At 28.9% G+C, this 14,318-nt stretch overlaps 1 protein-coding gene and 1 pseudogene across 2 annotated transcripts; one reads left to right on the top strand and one right to left on the bottom strand.

Moving 5' to 3' along the window:
- Positions 1-1,014: 1,014 nt before the first annotated feature.
- Positions 1,015-2,220, bottom strand: LOC111281636 (uncharacterized; annotated as a pseudogene). The gene is made up of 3 exons (XR_016341996.1): positions 2,098-2,220; positions 1,792-1,973; positions 1,015-1,391 (listed from the first exon to the last, which is right to left on the bottom strand). The product of XR_016341996.1 is annotated as an uncharacterized LOC111281636 (transcript).
- Positions 2,221-4,528: 2,308 nt separating this feature from the next.
- On the top strand, positions 4,529-7,440 carry LOC111282511 (gamma-glutamyl peptidase 5-like). The gene is made up of 4 exons (XM_022870621.2): positions 4,529-5,150; positions 6,600-6,755; positions 6,864-7,031; positions 7,119-7,440. Exons 1-4 carry the CDS (start codon positions 4,839-4,841, stop codon positions 7,218-7,220), a joined length of 738 nt encoding a protein of 245 aa, XP_022726356.2. The 5' UTR covers positions 4,529-4,838; the 3' UTR covers positions 7,221-7,440.
- Positions 7,441-14,318: the final 6,878 nt, after the last annotated feature.

Below are 14,318 nucleotides of genomic sequence, written 5' to 3'. Positions count from 1 at the left end.
GAAAATCTTTGATTTCCAATTAAAATACCTAAAAACATCTTATAGCCATTTCTCTATCCTATATTTCCTAAATTGCCTTATCGAAAAGCTAAAAAGTCCTATCTTTTTCTTTAGTAATTTCTCTCTCTTATCTCTGTTGGTATTATGTTACTTGTTGCCATATATACTTATTTGTTTAGTTTTTTTTTACTTCGGAATAATTTATCTCTCTTATCTTTTTTTTTAATTGCGTTACTTATTACTATATATACTTTTTTATTTAGATTTTTTTTTTTTTTTACTTCTGTGTGATTGTAATATAATTTTTTGGAAAATTTTGTGTTTATTGGAATTTTTCATTGTCTGGTGGTTTATGATGAGTTAGGAGAGATTTCTTATTTTAAAAATTGAATATTACTAAAAATTTCAGATTTGTTGGTGTTTATTTTTGTTTCTATGTTGCGTTTTTTTATGGAAGATATGATTTTAAAAAATTCACTTTTGAAAAAAAATTTTAGATGTTTTTATATCTATGTTGTGTTCTTTTTTCAGGAAAATGAATCGTTTGAAAATTATTCTTGAATCTTTAGAAAAATCATATTTTAAATATAAACTTTTTGGGAAAAAAGCTGAAAGTGATAAAAAAAAATTAAAGCTTTAATTGAGTGACATGTGTCAGCCTGTATTTTAGTTGGGATATTAATTTTTATAAGTTTTTATATATTATATAGATATATTAAGGTTTCATGCAACGAAATTAAAAATAATTATTGTTATTATTATATTTTCGATTGAAAAAAATTTTAATAAAAAATTTATATTAATTTAATTTAATTTAAGTTGATGTTTGAATTTAATTAAAAGTATGATGATTTTAATTATATTGTACTTAAAATATGATAAGATTCAAACGACTACTAAGCAAGTTAAAAAAATAAAAATCACCAAAGTATAGAAAAAAAGTAGCATATGTAAAAGTAGAACATAGTGAAAATATATCTCAGCCTCGCCCAATAACTCTTCCCCACCAACTGATTTGTTCAAGCATTGCAAGAATAAGCAACCATCAAATTTCAATTGCATTTGATTGATTTGATCCAAAATCACCACTCACTGAAAGTATAAATGATGGGAAACTAGTAATATTCAATAACAATACCAAGGCTCGATCACTGAAACTAGTATTATTCAGACGAAGTATTCTCTATATAGAGATTATTCAACCATTGACGGAGTTCAGCTTCAACAAAGGAGAAACAAAACTAAAATCCACAGCTGACATTCCATTTCACGGTAACAAATGGGGAATGAACTTAGGCACCCAACATGGATCCTGAGTTCTTCCTGCACTCAAACAGCATATCCATGTAGAACTGACACTTGCTGATTTTGTTTCCATTGCTGCTCAGGCACTACTCGAAACACAAGAACAATAAAATATCAGTACAGTAATGTTGCTAGAAGTTCTAAAAGAGACATTAATGTTGCTAGAGGTTCCAAAAGAGTTATGCATCATTCAATTCAAAACATGAAGCATAGGAAATGTCGGCATCTACCAGAAGTGTAAAAACTCAGAATCAAAAGCGTGATTTAGTTAAGAAACCAGGGTCATATCTGATTCATTCCAAATCAAGTAGAAGATATATAGGCAAACTGTAAATCCAGAAAGAACAATTAAACAGCTGCTAGAATCTAGGAATAATGCTTTCAATTCAAAGTTCCAGTCAGCCACAGCACGAAAAACTTTACCAACATTTTAACAAACTACTCGACTATCAAGTAACCGAACAACAGAAAGTGAAGTTCACATACATCTTGGAAAGCCTTGGACTGGATGCTGCATGCATTAGAGCCGGCAAAACTATTAGTGGTGGCCGCATGTGCAGGGGCAGCTACAGCCTCAGAAACCACAGTTTCATGTTGAATGGTCCGAGGACCCAGCACAGCATCAACAGCCCTGTGAGCAATAGCGCTTCCAGTGCCAAAAGTCATGCCTGTAATGCAAAGATAAAGAAAAGAATTAACAAGAATCAGAATAATGTATCATGACAAAGCAACCATATATATATATATATATATATAAAGCCAACTCAGATGGATATCTATGCACAAGCATACCCTCTGCTATGATAGAGCCTATGCCTCCAAGCATATGGATCTACCACTTCCACTCTGGGCAGGAGCTGGAGGAGAAGCATGTTGAGCTGCAGCAAAAGGTTTAAATAGAATTAAACACGACATTCAATCGACCAACAAAATCCAATTTAAATCAACAACCATCATATCAAAACAACAAATATCAAGGTTAATCAAGTGAAACTATTATCTAACGTGCTACGTGAATATAAAAACTTGAGTGGTTCCTGGTTGAGGTGGCCGGCTGGGTGCAGAAAACAGATAGAAAAACAGTTACTGGTTGAGAGAAAAAGGCATACAGAAGAGATTTGAAGGCTAAAAAGGGGTTTAAAGGCGTGAAAATAGATTTAGGAATCGGAGAAATTTTTTGATTTTGTGATTTTTTTTTTCTGAAAATTTTTGAAAAATTTCCAGATTCCGATGAATTTTTCGGTGAATGTTGAATTTTTCGACGAAAATTCCTGCCACGTTTGAAGTTTCCGGTAGCATTTCCAAAAACCGATCAGTTTTTCAATGAACGTCCGGCGAAAAACTCAGATTCTGGTGAAAATTTCTAAAATCCGATAATATTCAACCGGAGTTCTTTGGGTGTTCTAGAGAGAGGAAGAGAAAAGGAAGGAAAAGAGAGAGGGAGGAAGTTCAGTCTGCTGAAAAAACGAAGGATTCAGCCTTATATACCCTCTCAAAACGATGTCGTTTTTATATTAAATAACCCAGAGGATCCGCGCGTTTTGCTAAGATCTGACCCGACCCGAGCGTCGACCCGTTTTTCGACCCATGCGTGATCTGCCTCCCCGAGCCATTAGCCGAGTCGAGCTGACATTTCGAACCGCGTTCTCCGAGCAGTTTTTCTTCCTTAAGTCGAGTCGAGCCGTTAGCCGAGTCGCTCCAGATTTTTTTTTTAAAATTTATTTATTTATTTATTTATTATTAGATTATGTTTATTTAATATTCTTTTATCTTTATTTTATTTTTATTTTTGTTTTACTTTTCTTTATTTTTTTATTATTATTATTTTTTTTCTTTTCACTTTTATTTTGTTTTATTATTTTATTTTCTTTAAATAAAATCCAAAAAAAAAATTTTGGAAAAAGTTGAAAGTATTAATTTTCTTCGATATTAAAGTTTCCAAAAAATATTTTTGGAGAAAAGTTGAAAGTATTAATTTTTTTTAAAAATAAATTTTTAAAACGGTTTTTGAGGAAAAGTTGAAAGTATCAATTTTCCTCGAAATTAAGGTTTTCAAAAAAAAATTTTGGAAAAAAGTTGAAAGTATCAATTTTCCTTAAAAATAAATTTTTAAAACGGTTTTTGAGAAAAAATTGAAAGTATCAATTTTTCTCGAAATTAAGGTTTCCAAAAAAAATATTTTTGGAGAAAAGTTGAAAGTATCAATTTTTCTTAAAAATAAATTTTCAAAAAAAGTTTTTGAGAAAAAGTTGAAAGTATCAATTTTTCTCGAAATTAAAGTTTCAAAAGATATTTTGGGAAAAAGTTAAAAGTATCAATTTTTCTCGAGATTAAAATTTCTAAAAAATATTTTGAGAAAAGTTGAAAGTATCAATTTTTCCTACACAAAAACAATCATTCTTTTCTTCCTTTTTGTTTTTTTTTTTAATTTTTTTAATATTAAACAATCCGACGATGGAGCCTCTGTAAGTGAAACAGTAATTTTCTTGCATACTCTTGAGGTGAGAGAATTTTTTCAATTTTCTGCTAAAAGTATTAGAGTCAATTGAGAATAATTTTCAATAATTAATCACTTAGTAAATTTTTAAGGCTCATTGGATAACATAAATTTAAGTTGGTACCATCTTTTGATGAGCATTGTGAGGGTGCTATAACCTTAACTGAACTCCCGAACCTTGTTCTGGTTAGTAAACTCGAACCTATCCTTTTAGGGACCCTTAAACTTAGGTGTTCCCTGAAAGTGCAGATTCCTTATGTGATCAATTGCACCTAGATAAAAAAGATTGGTGGCGACTCCTAAAGGTCAATGTCTAGCGATAGATATCCAGATCTAGATGTTATGACAGCTTGACGACTCCACTGGATGAGAAACAGACCTGCCTATAAAATAAAAAAGGAAAAAATATGTAAACACAACTGAAATTCCAAAAACACCCAAGGACATGACACAACTCTAATTAAAACATATAGCATAGAAATTACTTGTATCAAATAAAAATGTTTCAATAAAATAAAATAATCAGACCTGTTTTAAAAACTCAAGAAAATCTTCAAAAATATTAAAATCAAAACAATCCCGAAAATTAAATCAGAACAAAAAAGATTAAATCGATAAATAAAAACGAATTCTATAGCTACAAGGTAAAAATAAAAATAAATATTTTGAGTAAAGGAAAGAGATGAGATTAGAAACTAACCAGAGTTTCGGCAAGTCATGTTGGATGTTATCTGCAAAGTTGGATTTCAGCGATTTTTCTAGAGACAGAAACGACTGGAAAGGCTACCACCCGGGAAAAAGGGCAAATTAAGCAAGCCACCTCAGGTCATTGTTGTAATTTAGGTTACCAAACATGTCTTCTGTATGCCTATATAAGAGGTCCAAACATCTTAACATTCCTATACCAAGTCTCCAATAATAACCCGCTCCGCAGATTTTAGAGAGAAATTTGATTCTTTACCTCTCTAAAGGGTCTAGCTTTAGCCTTCAATATATAGAGAGAGAGAGTGAGAGAGGGAGGGAGACATTTTTAATCATGGGTGGTGGGAAGAGATTTGCTGTGCTTCTGTGCGCTGAGGATTCTGATTATCTTAAAAAGACGTATGGAGGGTATTTTGGGGTACTTGTGGGGATGCTGGCGGAGGAAGGGGAGACTTGGGATGTTTTCAAGGTGGCCAGTGGTGAGTTCCCTGATGATGAAGAGATTGGCGACTTTGATGGCTTTGTTATAAGTGGGAGTACCAGTGATGCACATAGCAATGACGCTTGGATCTGTAGGTTGATTGCTCTTTTGAACAAGTTGGATTCTTTGAAGAAAAAAGTTCTTGGGATTTGCTTTGGTCACCAGGTAAATTTTTCTCTTTTTCTTTTTTAACTTCCACTACTAGCACTTGGTTCTTGTTAACTTTCCATTTTAACATTTTAATATTAATTTCCTTTGTCATTTTCCAAATAAGAGGGATGTATTTGGTTTTTTTTTTTAAATGAAAAAAAAAATAGAAAGTTGTTCTCCAAGTTTTTTATTACTATGATTTAGCTAGAAGTTTCCAACCAAAATCTTAAATGGTATTAAATTTATTAATTTTAAACACTATATAAAACTATAAATTAAATTGAATTTGATATGATTTAAAATTTTTATAAAAATTATATATATTTTTGATAAAATAAAAAATATATATTTATTTTTTAATATATCAATATAAATTATAATATTATAATATTAATATTTTTTATATATTTAATAAATAAGACATGGATATATAAATTAGAATATATAAATTATCAAGATTATTGAAATAATGAGGTAAAAAATGTACAACATGAGAGAGAAAAAAATTAAAATTAAAATTAAAATTAAAATTTGTACTTGCAGAAAATCTTAGTTGGAAATGATTTAAGTCGAAATTATGGTTAAAAAATGAAATAGTGGTTTCTTCTTTCTTTTTCTTTTTTTTTTTTGTCAATTTTGATGGCAGACATAGATAGAAAGCGGGAGCTATCCAAGTGTTTGATAAACTCTATTTACGCATTGCCAACGTCCGTTGGATTAAACGATAAGGAGCTCAATTTTTTTAAAGTAAAATTTTGATTTTAAATTTTATTAATAAAAAAAGTAAATTTGAAAAAACTTGTTATTTTTACTAAATTCGATTTAATTTAATTTTAAATTAATTAAATTTTAAAATAATTATCAAATATCGAGAGATCATAAAAAAAAAAAAATTCTATTTACGCATTACTCAAAGTTTACGGTATTTTGTGGCTCCCCAGCAAGTACAGGAACTTAGATGTGAGTGGTCCAACAACCGTACCTCTTTAACTGAGATGCCAAAAGTATTATAGTTGTCGTAGTAGTATGATTTTTATTAAAAACAGGCACGCTTTTGGTTGGATCTGCAACCAAATTCTGGCCTCTGATTGTGGTCCAAAACTTGTCCCCATTCTACCTCAACTTTTGTCTGCGGACATATACACTCCTTTGAATTTGGAGGTTTTAATGATCAACAATTTGGACCCCTTATCTTTTATACTAAATGCCATCTGCTGCTCTTCTTTTAACCAAGTTCAGTTATGTTCCTAGCCATTTATGTAATTTTACTTGTGAAAATCGTGTATGTATATAGATATGTTCGTGTCTATAGGAAGTGACCATAAGAGGTGGTTTCCATTGGATGTTGTTGTGAAATGGAAAGAAGAGACTTTATTGAATTGCATTTTTTACAAAGATAAAAAAGCTAAAATCAAGTGTTTGCTTATGCAACAAAAAGTTTTTTCTTTTTTGTTATTTAATCAGATTATTAGTCGTGCACTGGGAGGAAAGACAGGGCGTGCCATCTCAGGTTGGAACATTGGATTGACAGCCATTCATTTGTCATCATCCTCATCGAAGCTCTTCTCATCTCTGAAAATCCCAACCACTCTTTCTTTGATCGAGTGCCACCAAGATGAGGTTGGTCTATTTCGAAAATGAACTGGTAACTTACTAACCAAACCGTAGGAAGAAGAAATCGATAATTTTTTTCATATGTATTGTTTTAAACATGTTTTAACATGCCAGGTTCAAGAACTTCCACCAAAAGCAGAGTTGATCGCATGGTCAGAGAAGACTGGGGTTGAGATGTTCATATATGGGGATCATATGATGGGCATCCAAGGCCACCCCGAGTTCAACAAAGACCTTCTGCTTCATCTGATCGACCATCTCATGCAGTGCAGTTTTCTTGCGGTACATCCACCATCTGATCAATTCGAAGCTCCTTGTATAAGTCTTACTAATGGTTTAACGGTTTGACGCGTTTTATATCAAATGCAGGAATCATATGCTGATGAGTTGAAGGCAAACCTGGGGAAAGTGAAGCCTGATAAGGATGCATGGAAGAAACTGTGCACCGGCTTCCTCAAGGGTAGGCTATGATGTTTCAGAAGTTTTGGAAAATGTCCGAAAGAAAAAGAAATAGTAAATATGAACCCTTTTTTGAGAAGCAAGTTGAAATTGAAGGAAGTTTAGGGAGGTTTGTGATAGCACAAATATATGCAAATAAAAAACACAGCTGAATTAAGAATGTAAAAGCTGTAATTAGGTTGGAATTTGATGTGGTCTTCTCCGGTTTAATAAATTTTGCAGAATTTAATAATTCCATATTCCATTTTAAATTTAAGCCCTGGATAAACTTAAAGATGGCACCAGCTGTCTTATCCTTGAAATTATTTTAATATATAATAATAGATAAAAAAATTACTATTATTAAGATTTAAATTTTAAATTTGTTGAATGTTAATATCTATATGAACTAACAAAATAAATTTGAGTGCTGCTAAGAGCATTTAAACCTATTCTTTTCACATCCTAGTTTTTTTTTTTTTAATTTTTAATAAATGAAATTATTTAATTATCTTTTCTCTTTCACACAGTTTTCAAAAATGAATTTTCGAAAAATTTTAAACCTTTTCAGAAATCCATTTTTAGAAAGTTATATAACTTTTCAAAATATTATTTTTAAAAATAAATTTTTGAAAAATTATATAATTTTTTGAAAAATTATAAATCTTTCAAAAAATATTTATATTTTTTCAAAAATATATTTTCGAAAATGTTTATAACTTTTAATAAATTCATTTTTTGAAAAATTATGGTTTTTTGAAAATTTATTTTCAAAAAATTATAAAATTTCAAAAAATTATAAAAAATATTTAAATAATTTTACTTATAAAAAATTTTAAAAAAATTAATGTATGAAAGAAAAAAATAGAGGTGCATTTAGCAGCTCTAAATAAACTTCTATCCATCACATACTTAACCTTGAAAAGGCAAGGAACTCAAAAAATTGGTAGGAGAGTATTTTATTCTAAGAACTGCACACGCAATAGACAACGGAGGCATGTTGCAATGGTTGCTCATTCCTTAATAAATGCTTGAATTAAAAAAGGAGAAAATCCTTCAAGTTGGAAAGTACACACAGTAGTTATAGTAATGACAATTGCACTACACTGGAGATGATTGATGGGTTCCACCCAAAAAAAAGTGGAATTTTTTTCTTTTTAATGAGGAAATGTGGAATTTTTAATTCCTTACTGATTTGGTGTTTTTTCTTTTCTTGACCCTCTCAAAAACTAGCATTTGAATTCCTCCTATGCACGCGTTTTATCTTCTTATATATTACATATTGTATTTTATTTTAAAGAAGCCGTTGTTCAACAATCAATTAAACATATTCAATGGTTTTTGTATTTAAAATAATAATTTGTCATTAAGGCCTGATGTGGATGCATAGTTAAAGCTTTTCCGCGTCAAAATTTTGTATTTTATAACTCAATTTTGGATTTGATTTGAACGCGTAGTTAGAATGAAAGCTTTCAATTTCAAATTTACATTTTATAACAAAACTTTTTGTCTGATTTGAATGTATAGTGAGAACCCTTCTGTCACATTAAAATTTACATTATAACTCCTAAGAAGGATCCCACACGCAGGCTTAAGAATCAACAATAATTTAAGCCAGAATACATGGATGTCTGACTACTAAAAGTATTATTGTGGATTTGTAGTTACATTTGAAATTGCAAAAATTTTAGTAATTATTTGAGGCTTTATTGCTAACTTATTTGATATTGGGGCTTAGAGTAATTGCAGAGATTTTTTATGATCTAGAGATAATATATATTGAAAAATTTACTCGATTACACTCAGGATCATAATTTTTATCTTAAAATAATATTAATTATTTGAATTTAATTATACTTATTTCTTTATTTATGTGTGAAAATATAAAAAACTGTCAATTACAATATTTAAAAAATTTTTGTTTTAAGATTTTTTTTAGAACTAATTTATTAGTCAATTTAATTTAATAAACAATAAGCAAATTGATATGTTTTAAAAGGAGTTATAAAAAATATTTTCTTTCTTTTTTTTTTTGTTAGAGATTTTAAATTTTTTAGTATTTTCTCTTTAAAAAGAACATAAAAAAAAAAGATAAAAGGACTCATTTAATTAGACCATCATTTAACCAAAAATATTATATGAATAATTACGTTTATATATATATATATATAAAGACATCATTTTGATCTTTAAATAAAAAGTAAATATAATTGTAAAGACCTAATTGTTTGACAAATGTCAAGCGATGAGGCCATCATTTAATTTCAATAAATAGTAAAAATTAAAAGATTACTTTTAATTATAGTCCAATGGTTGATTCTTTCATTTCGCACTAGGTAAGCTTTTTTAATTATTGATAAAATATATTAAATTTTTACTAATAATCTATAAAATATATGAAAGCAATCCCCCGACTTTAATTTTTTGGCCACGTAAAGAATGTCATTAAAAGTAATTTGAGGGTAGATTTGGACATTAACAATCTTTACTTTAATTTTCATTTTTCACCGTTTCACAAATTAAGCCCCATAAATTTCTAGAGGTAGAAAGCAAAAGGATGGTTGCTGCGGCTACTGTAGTATACCTTTGTTATAAGAAGTGGTCATGACTAATGGTTGCTGGTGGAAGACTAAGGAGGAGAGAGACAAGCAGAGGTGAGGATTTTATTATAGTTATTAATGTGAGTTCAATTTTTTGATCAGTGGAATAGTTTTGTTTGGATTTTCAATTTTGTGCCTATAAAAGATGAACGAAAAAGGGTAAGAAAAAAGAGATAGAAAAAAAGGACTGATAGCAAGCTAAGTTGTTGATAAAAAAAAGTTAGAAAAAGAGCTTTGTTGCCAAACTTTGCCTTGTGAAAGCCAAGGTTTTTTTTTTATGACTTTTAATTTTTTTGTTATTTTGTTTGTTTCTTTGTTCATGTGAATTTTTTTCTTTTCTTATCATATTTTATTTCTTTGTTTTTTTTTTATTATTTTGTTTTATGGGTGGTTCATTTTTTGTTTATGAGTTTTTATTGGTGTTTTGATATTTTTGTCTTAGCATGCATAATGTCCGATTAATTGTGCATGCATGATGATTTTTGTGTTTAGATTTTTTTTTTTTGTGTATAGTATTTTTTTTAAGCTTCATAGCTAAGGTCTTAATTACCACATCGGATTGGTAAAAGCCTTGAATTTGATGAATTTAATGTGCCTTTTTGTTTAAATGTTAATTTGGTTCACCAAGTTTTTTTCTTTTGGTTATTTATCTAGTTGATATTTTAGATTTATTTGAATTTAAAGTTTGAGCTTTTTTTATGTTTTTGGGTTTTAAATGGGGAAGACGAAGTTAGATCCTATTATTTTAAATTGAAATTTGATTTTTTTTCACCTCTAACAAGTGTTTCACTTGTTCTTTATTTACAGTTTTATCTTTTTATTCCTAGAGAATTATGGAGTTAGGAAACTAGAAGCCATTTTTGCTGTTTTAATTGCAACTATGGCTTTATGATTTGCTTGGATGTTTGGTGATACAAAACCCAATGGAAGAGAACTACTAATAGGTAATTTTTTTACATAATAATCATTTTGCATGAAGTGATTTTATTTTTTTAGTATAATTTTTTTTCTATTGTTGTAGGTATTTTGGTTCCTAGACTTAGCTAAAAAATGATTAGGCAAGCTATGGGGGTTGTGGGTTGTGTTATAATGCCTCATATGTGTTCTTGCATTCCGTTTTGGTACAATTAAGAAAAATTGATCCCAAAAAGAGAGGTCGAGTTTAAGAGGCATTAAAGTACTACTCAATTGAATCATCTATTGCATTTTTTGTTTCCTTCATAATCAATTTTGTTGTTACAATTATCTTTGCCAAAGGATGTTTGCACTATCACCGCATAAGGTAAAGGCCTACCTATTCTTAATTTTATATTCATTTCTTATTTTGAAAAATTAAAAAAAATTATGGGTTATCTTTTTTGGACCACTAAAATTGTATACAATTATGAAATCTCATTTGTTCATAATTGTAGGTGAAAAGTGTTATTCCATTCTTAATAACATTGTTGTCACCTCGACTTAACTTTTGTTACTATTCAACTATTCCCTTTCTTACATTGCAGATGATAATAAATATAAAGGTAAAATTTACAAAGTTAATTTTTAATGAGAGGCTTTTTAAAGCTGTGCTATTTGAAGAAGCAAGGCTTCTTGAAAAACTAAGAAGCATGTTTGAAATTGAGGCTTATCAAACCGCATCAAGGATTCAATAAAATTTTGATGTAAAGTTTTTCAATCTACATTTTTAATCCTTGCCACTTGCCTGTGATTTTTTTTTGGCATTGAAAATAAAATCTACACTTTTAATCCATTTGCACTTTATATGGCAGCTAAAGCTGGAAATTCATACTTCAAATTAGGTTACAACAACTTGAGAGTATTTTGCTATAATCAACCACCTGCACTTCCAGATATCTAACCTCCCAATTTGGTACTTCAAGTACTTTGTGCTATCATGATATCTGTTAGATATAGTTATATATAATTTGAAAAAAGAAGCAATGCTACAATGGAAAAGTAAAAGGATAATTGGGTTTTGAAAAAAAATAAATAAGAATAAGATGAAAGTTTAAAATAGAATGGAAGAGAAGATTTGAGGCAAAAAGCAAAAGAAGAAAAAGGGTTGTTGTGACAGATATGTCGACCACAATTTAAAAATGGGAAAGTAAAAGCTTTGCTTAAATTTTTAGTTTCCACTGGCTATCATTACTTCGCATGTGGTTGGTATGTCACTTTCTCCTCAATTGAAAATCATTTATATATATATGTGTGTGTGTGTGTGTGTATGCATGTATGTATATATTTCTTGATTTTTGAAAACCATATAAGATTTATGTGAGAAAGAAAGAATGTTGCTATGGAAAAAGAATGACGGGATTTATAAAGTATGAGGTATGTATCTTCACACAATGTAGTTTACTTTCCTATTTCTTGGCTTTTGTCTTTGAATTATATTGGTACTTAGTGGAGTTGAAATATCATTCAAGACGTTTGGCCTGCATGAAAAGAAAAAATACTAGCATGGAACATTTAAGGTCTTAAACATTAAGAAATGGTTATCAAGTATTTGAATCATTTTTTTGATATTTAACATAGCAATGCTTTTATGCTACAATCTAAAGTCAACTAAAGATACTGGCTCTGTAGTATTGTTCATATAAACAAACAAATAGTTTCTATCTAATATATATATATATATATATATATAACTTTTATTTTATTTTTTGTGCTTATTAGAAGGCTATGGAGAGAGATTTTGGTTACATTGTTAAATTATAAAGTTTTATAAGAAAAATGATTCTATATCTATTGCTTATTTCTATTGTAGATGAATTTGATAGCAAACCTTAATAATTTGTATATCGTGGAGTACAAGGATGGATAGGTGGAAAAGGTAGTGTATTCACATTTTTTTTTTATTTTTTTGGATGGTTTAAGCACCTAATCAAAAAATCAAAAGTGTTTTATTCTTGAATAAAATAAGCAAATATAATTGGCATAGTAATTCCATAACTTTCTACTTTGGATCCATTCTTCTTTTTACAGGAATCCCATCTCTACATTGTGACAAATTATTGTGAGAGAGCAGACATGTAAGTTTATTCTAAATAAAAACCATCAAAGTTAAGCTTAAAAGCTCTATAGAATATTGGCTTAAACAAATTGACAGATTCCCACTTACAAAATAAAATTTTAAAATGATTTTTCTTTCACTCTTTTTGCTTTTTACAAATTTTTTTCATCTCAATTTTTTTAGGCTAGAAGCTGGAATTTTAAACCATAGCAAATGTAGAAAGTTGAAATATATAACTAGATTTTAGTACCATAATTAGCTAATTATCTTATAGGCTTGCAAATATACACATTGTCATTGTAGGGTTAAGATGATAAAGAAAAGTAGAAGGGCATTTCTTATAGAAAAAATAATGAAAATGAAATATATGAGAGAAACCAAAATCCGTATGGGATTACATATTTTAATTGTACTTAGTGCTCACCATATCCCTTTTTTAAATTTAGATTGGATTAGAAATGTAAATTCTTCAAATGTAAATTTTAATTTTATTAATTTGTAATTAGGAATGACAAGAAAATTTCTGAAAATGTTTCTTAGACCAATCAATGTGCGTGCATCCCATTAAAACATCCAATTGAATGTTAAGGATGAATATAACAACTATAAAGTATGCATCATTTCTTTATAAATATTTTTTTTTGAAATTCTTTTCTATTCTTTGATTGTTTTTATTGGCATCTAGACATACTTTTCATATATATATAAATATATATATATATATACATATATATATACACACTTGTAAATTGGTTTAGTTTAGTCCTATAGAAAAAGAATGTGATTAAAGCATTCCTATGTATCACATTGCATTCATTAAGGAATAAAACTATGAAATTTGATATTTACAATAATATAGTTTACCTTAAGTATAAATTGATCCTTTTGCTTTACCACATTTGATTCCTAGAAAACATTATAAAATTTGATACTTAATAATCATATAATTTTCTTAAAGTATAAATGGGTACACAGTTAAAAAGTATAGATTTTGCAATAATATACTATTATTTTTAAACCATACAATTTCTATCAATCATTTGGTAAAACCAATGAAAAATCTCTAGAGAGTGATGTGCAGGTTATAATTCTAGCTTACAATAAAAAGAGTCTTGAGACTCCAATTTTATGCACACGTTAACAATGTAATTAAAAAAACATTGAACGGTTAATTTTGGAAAAATGTCTTTTAAAGCTTTATTTGGTGGATTCATTGGATCAAAGTGAAAGCAGAAACAAAACCTTAGATGTTGCCTTTTTCCAACTTTTTACCTATGAATGATCAAGCGAAACAACCTAATAATGATGATCACTCTCCCTAGCCAAGAAAAATAGAAAAAAAAAAGAGGAAATAAGTGACGTTTGTTGGTTACGCTTCTAAAAGTAAAGATTGAAGAGGACATAACAGCAATTAAAGCTTTAGCAAAAGTGAAACAGTTGAGAAGTTCTAATAAACAAGAGCAATCTTTGAAGGTTGATCAAAAAAAGATTGATCGTTTGTTTTTCTTTGAGAAGTTT

The sequence above is a fragment of the Durio zibethinus genome, chromosome 5 (genome assembly GCF_047325235.1).
Source record: "Durio zibethinus cultivar Kanyao isolate XHJ-2024 chromosome 5, ASM4732523v1, whole genome shotgun sequence".
Classification (NCBI taxonomy): domain Eukaryota; kingdom Viridiplantae; phylum Streptophyta; class Magnoliopsida; order Malvales; family Malvaceae; genus Durio; species Durio zibethinus.
The sequence above is the reverse complement of the archived record's forward strand: the minus strand, read 5'-3'. Positions and strand labels throughout refer to the sequence as shown.

What these genes read in the sequence shown, in the direction of transcription:
- LOC111282511 (XM_022870621.2), top strand. Translation starts at nt 4,839, where the DNA reads ATGGGTGGTGGGAAGAGATTTGCTGTGCTTCTGTGCGCTGAGGATTCT. An exon ending in TCGAGTGCCACCAAGATGAG is followed by an intron (nt 6,756 to 6,863) that starts GTTGGTCTATTT and finishes TTAACATGCCAG; the next exon opens with GTTCAAGAACTTCCACCAAA. An exon ending in TGCAGTGCAGTTTTCTTGCG is followed by an intron (nt 7,032 to 7,118) that starts GTACATCCACCA and finishes TATCAAATGCAG; the next exon opens with GAATCATATGCTGATGAGTT.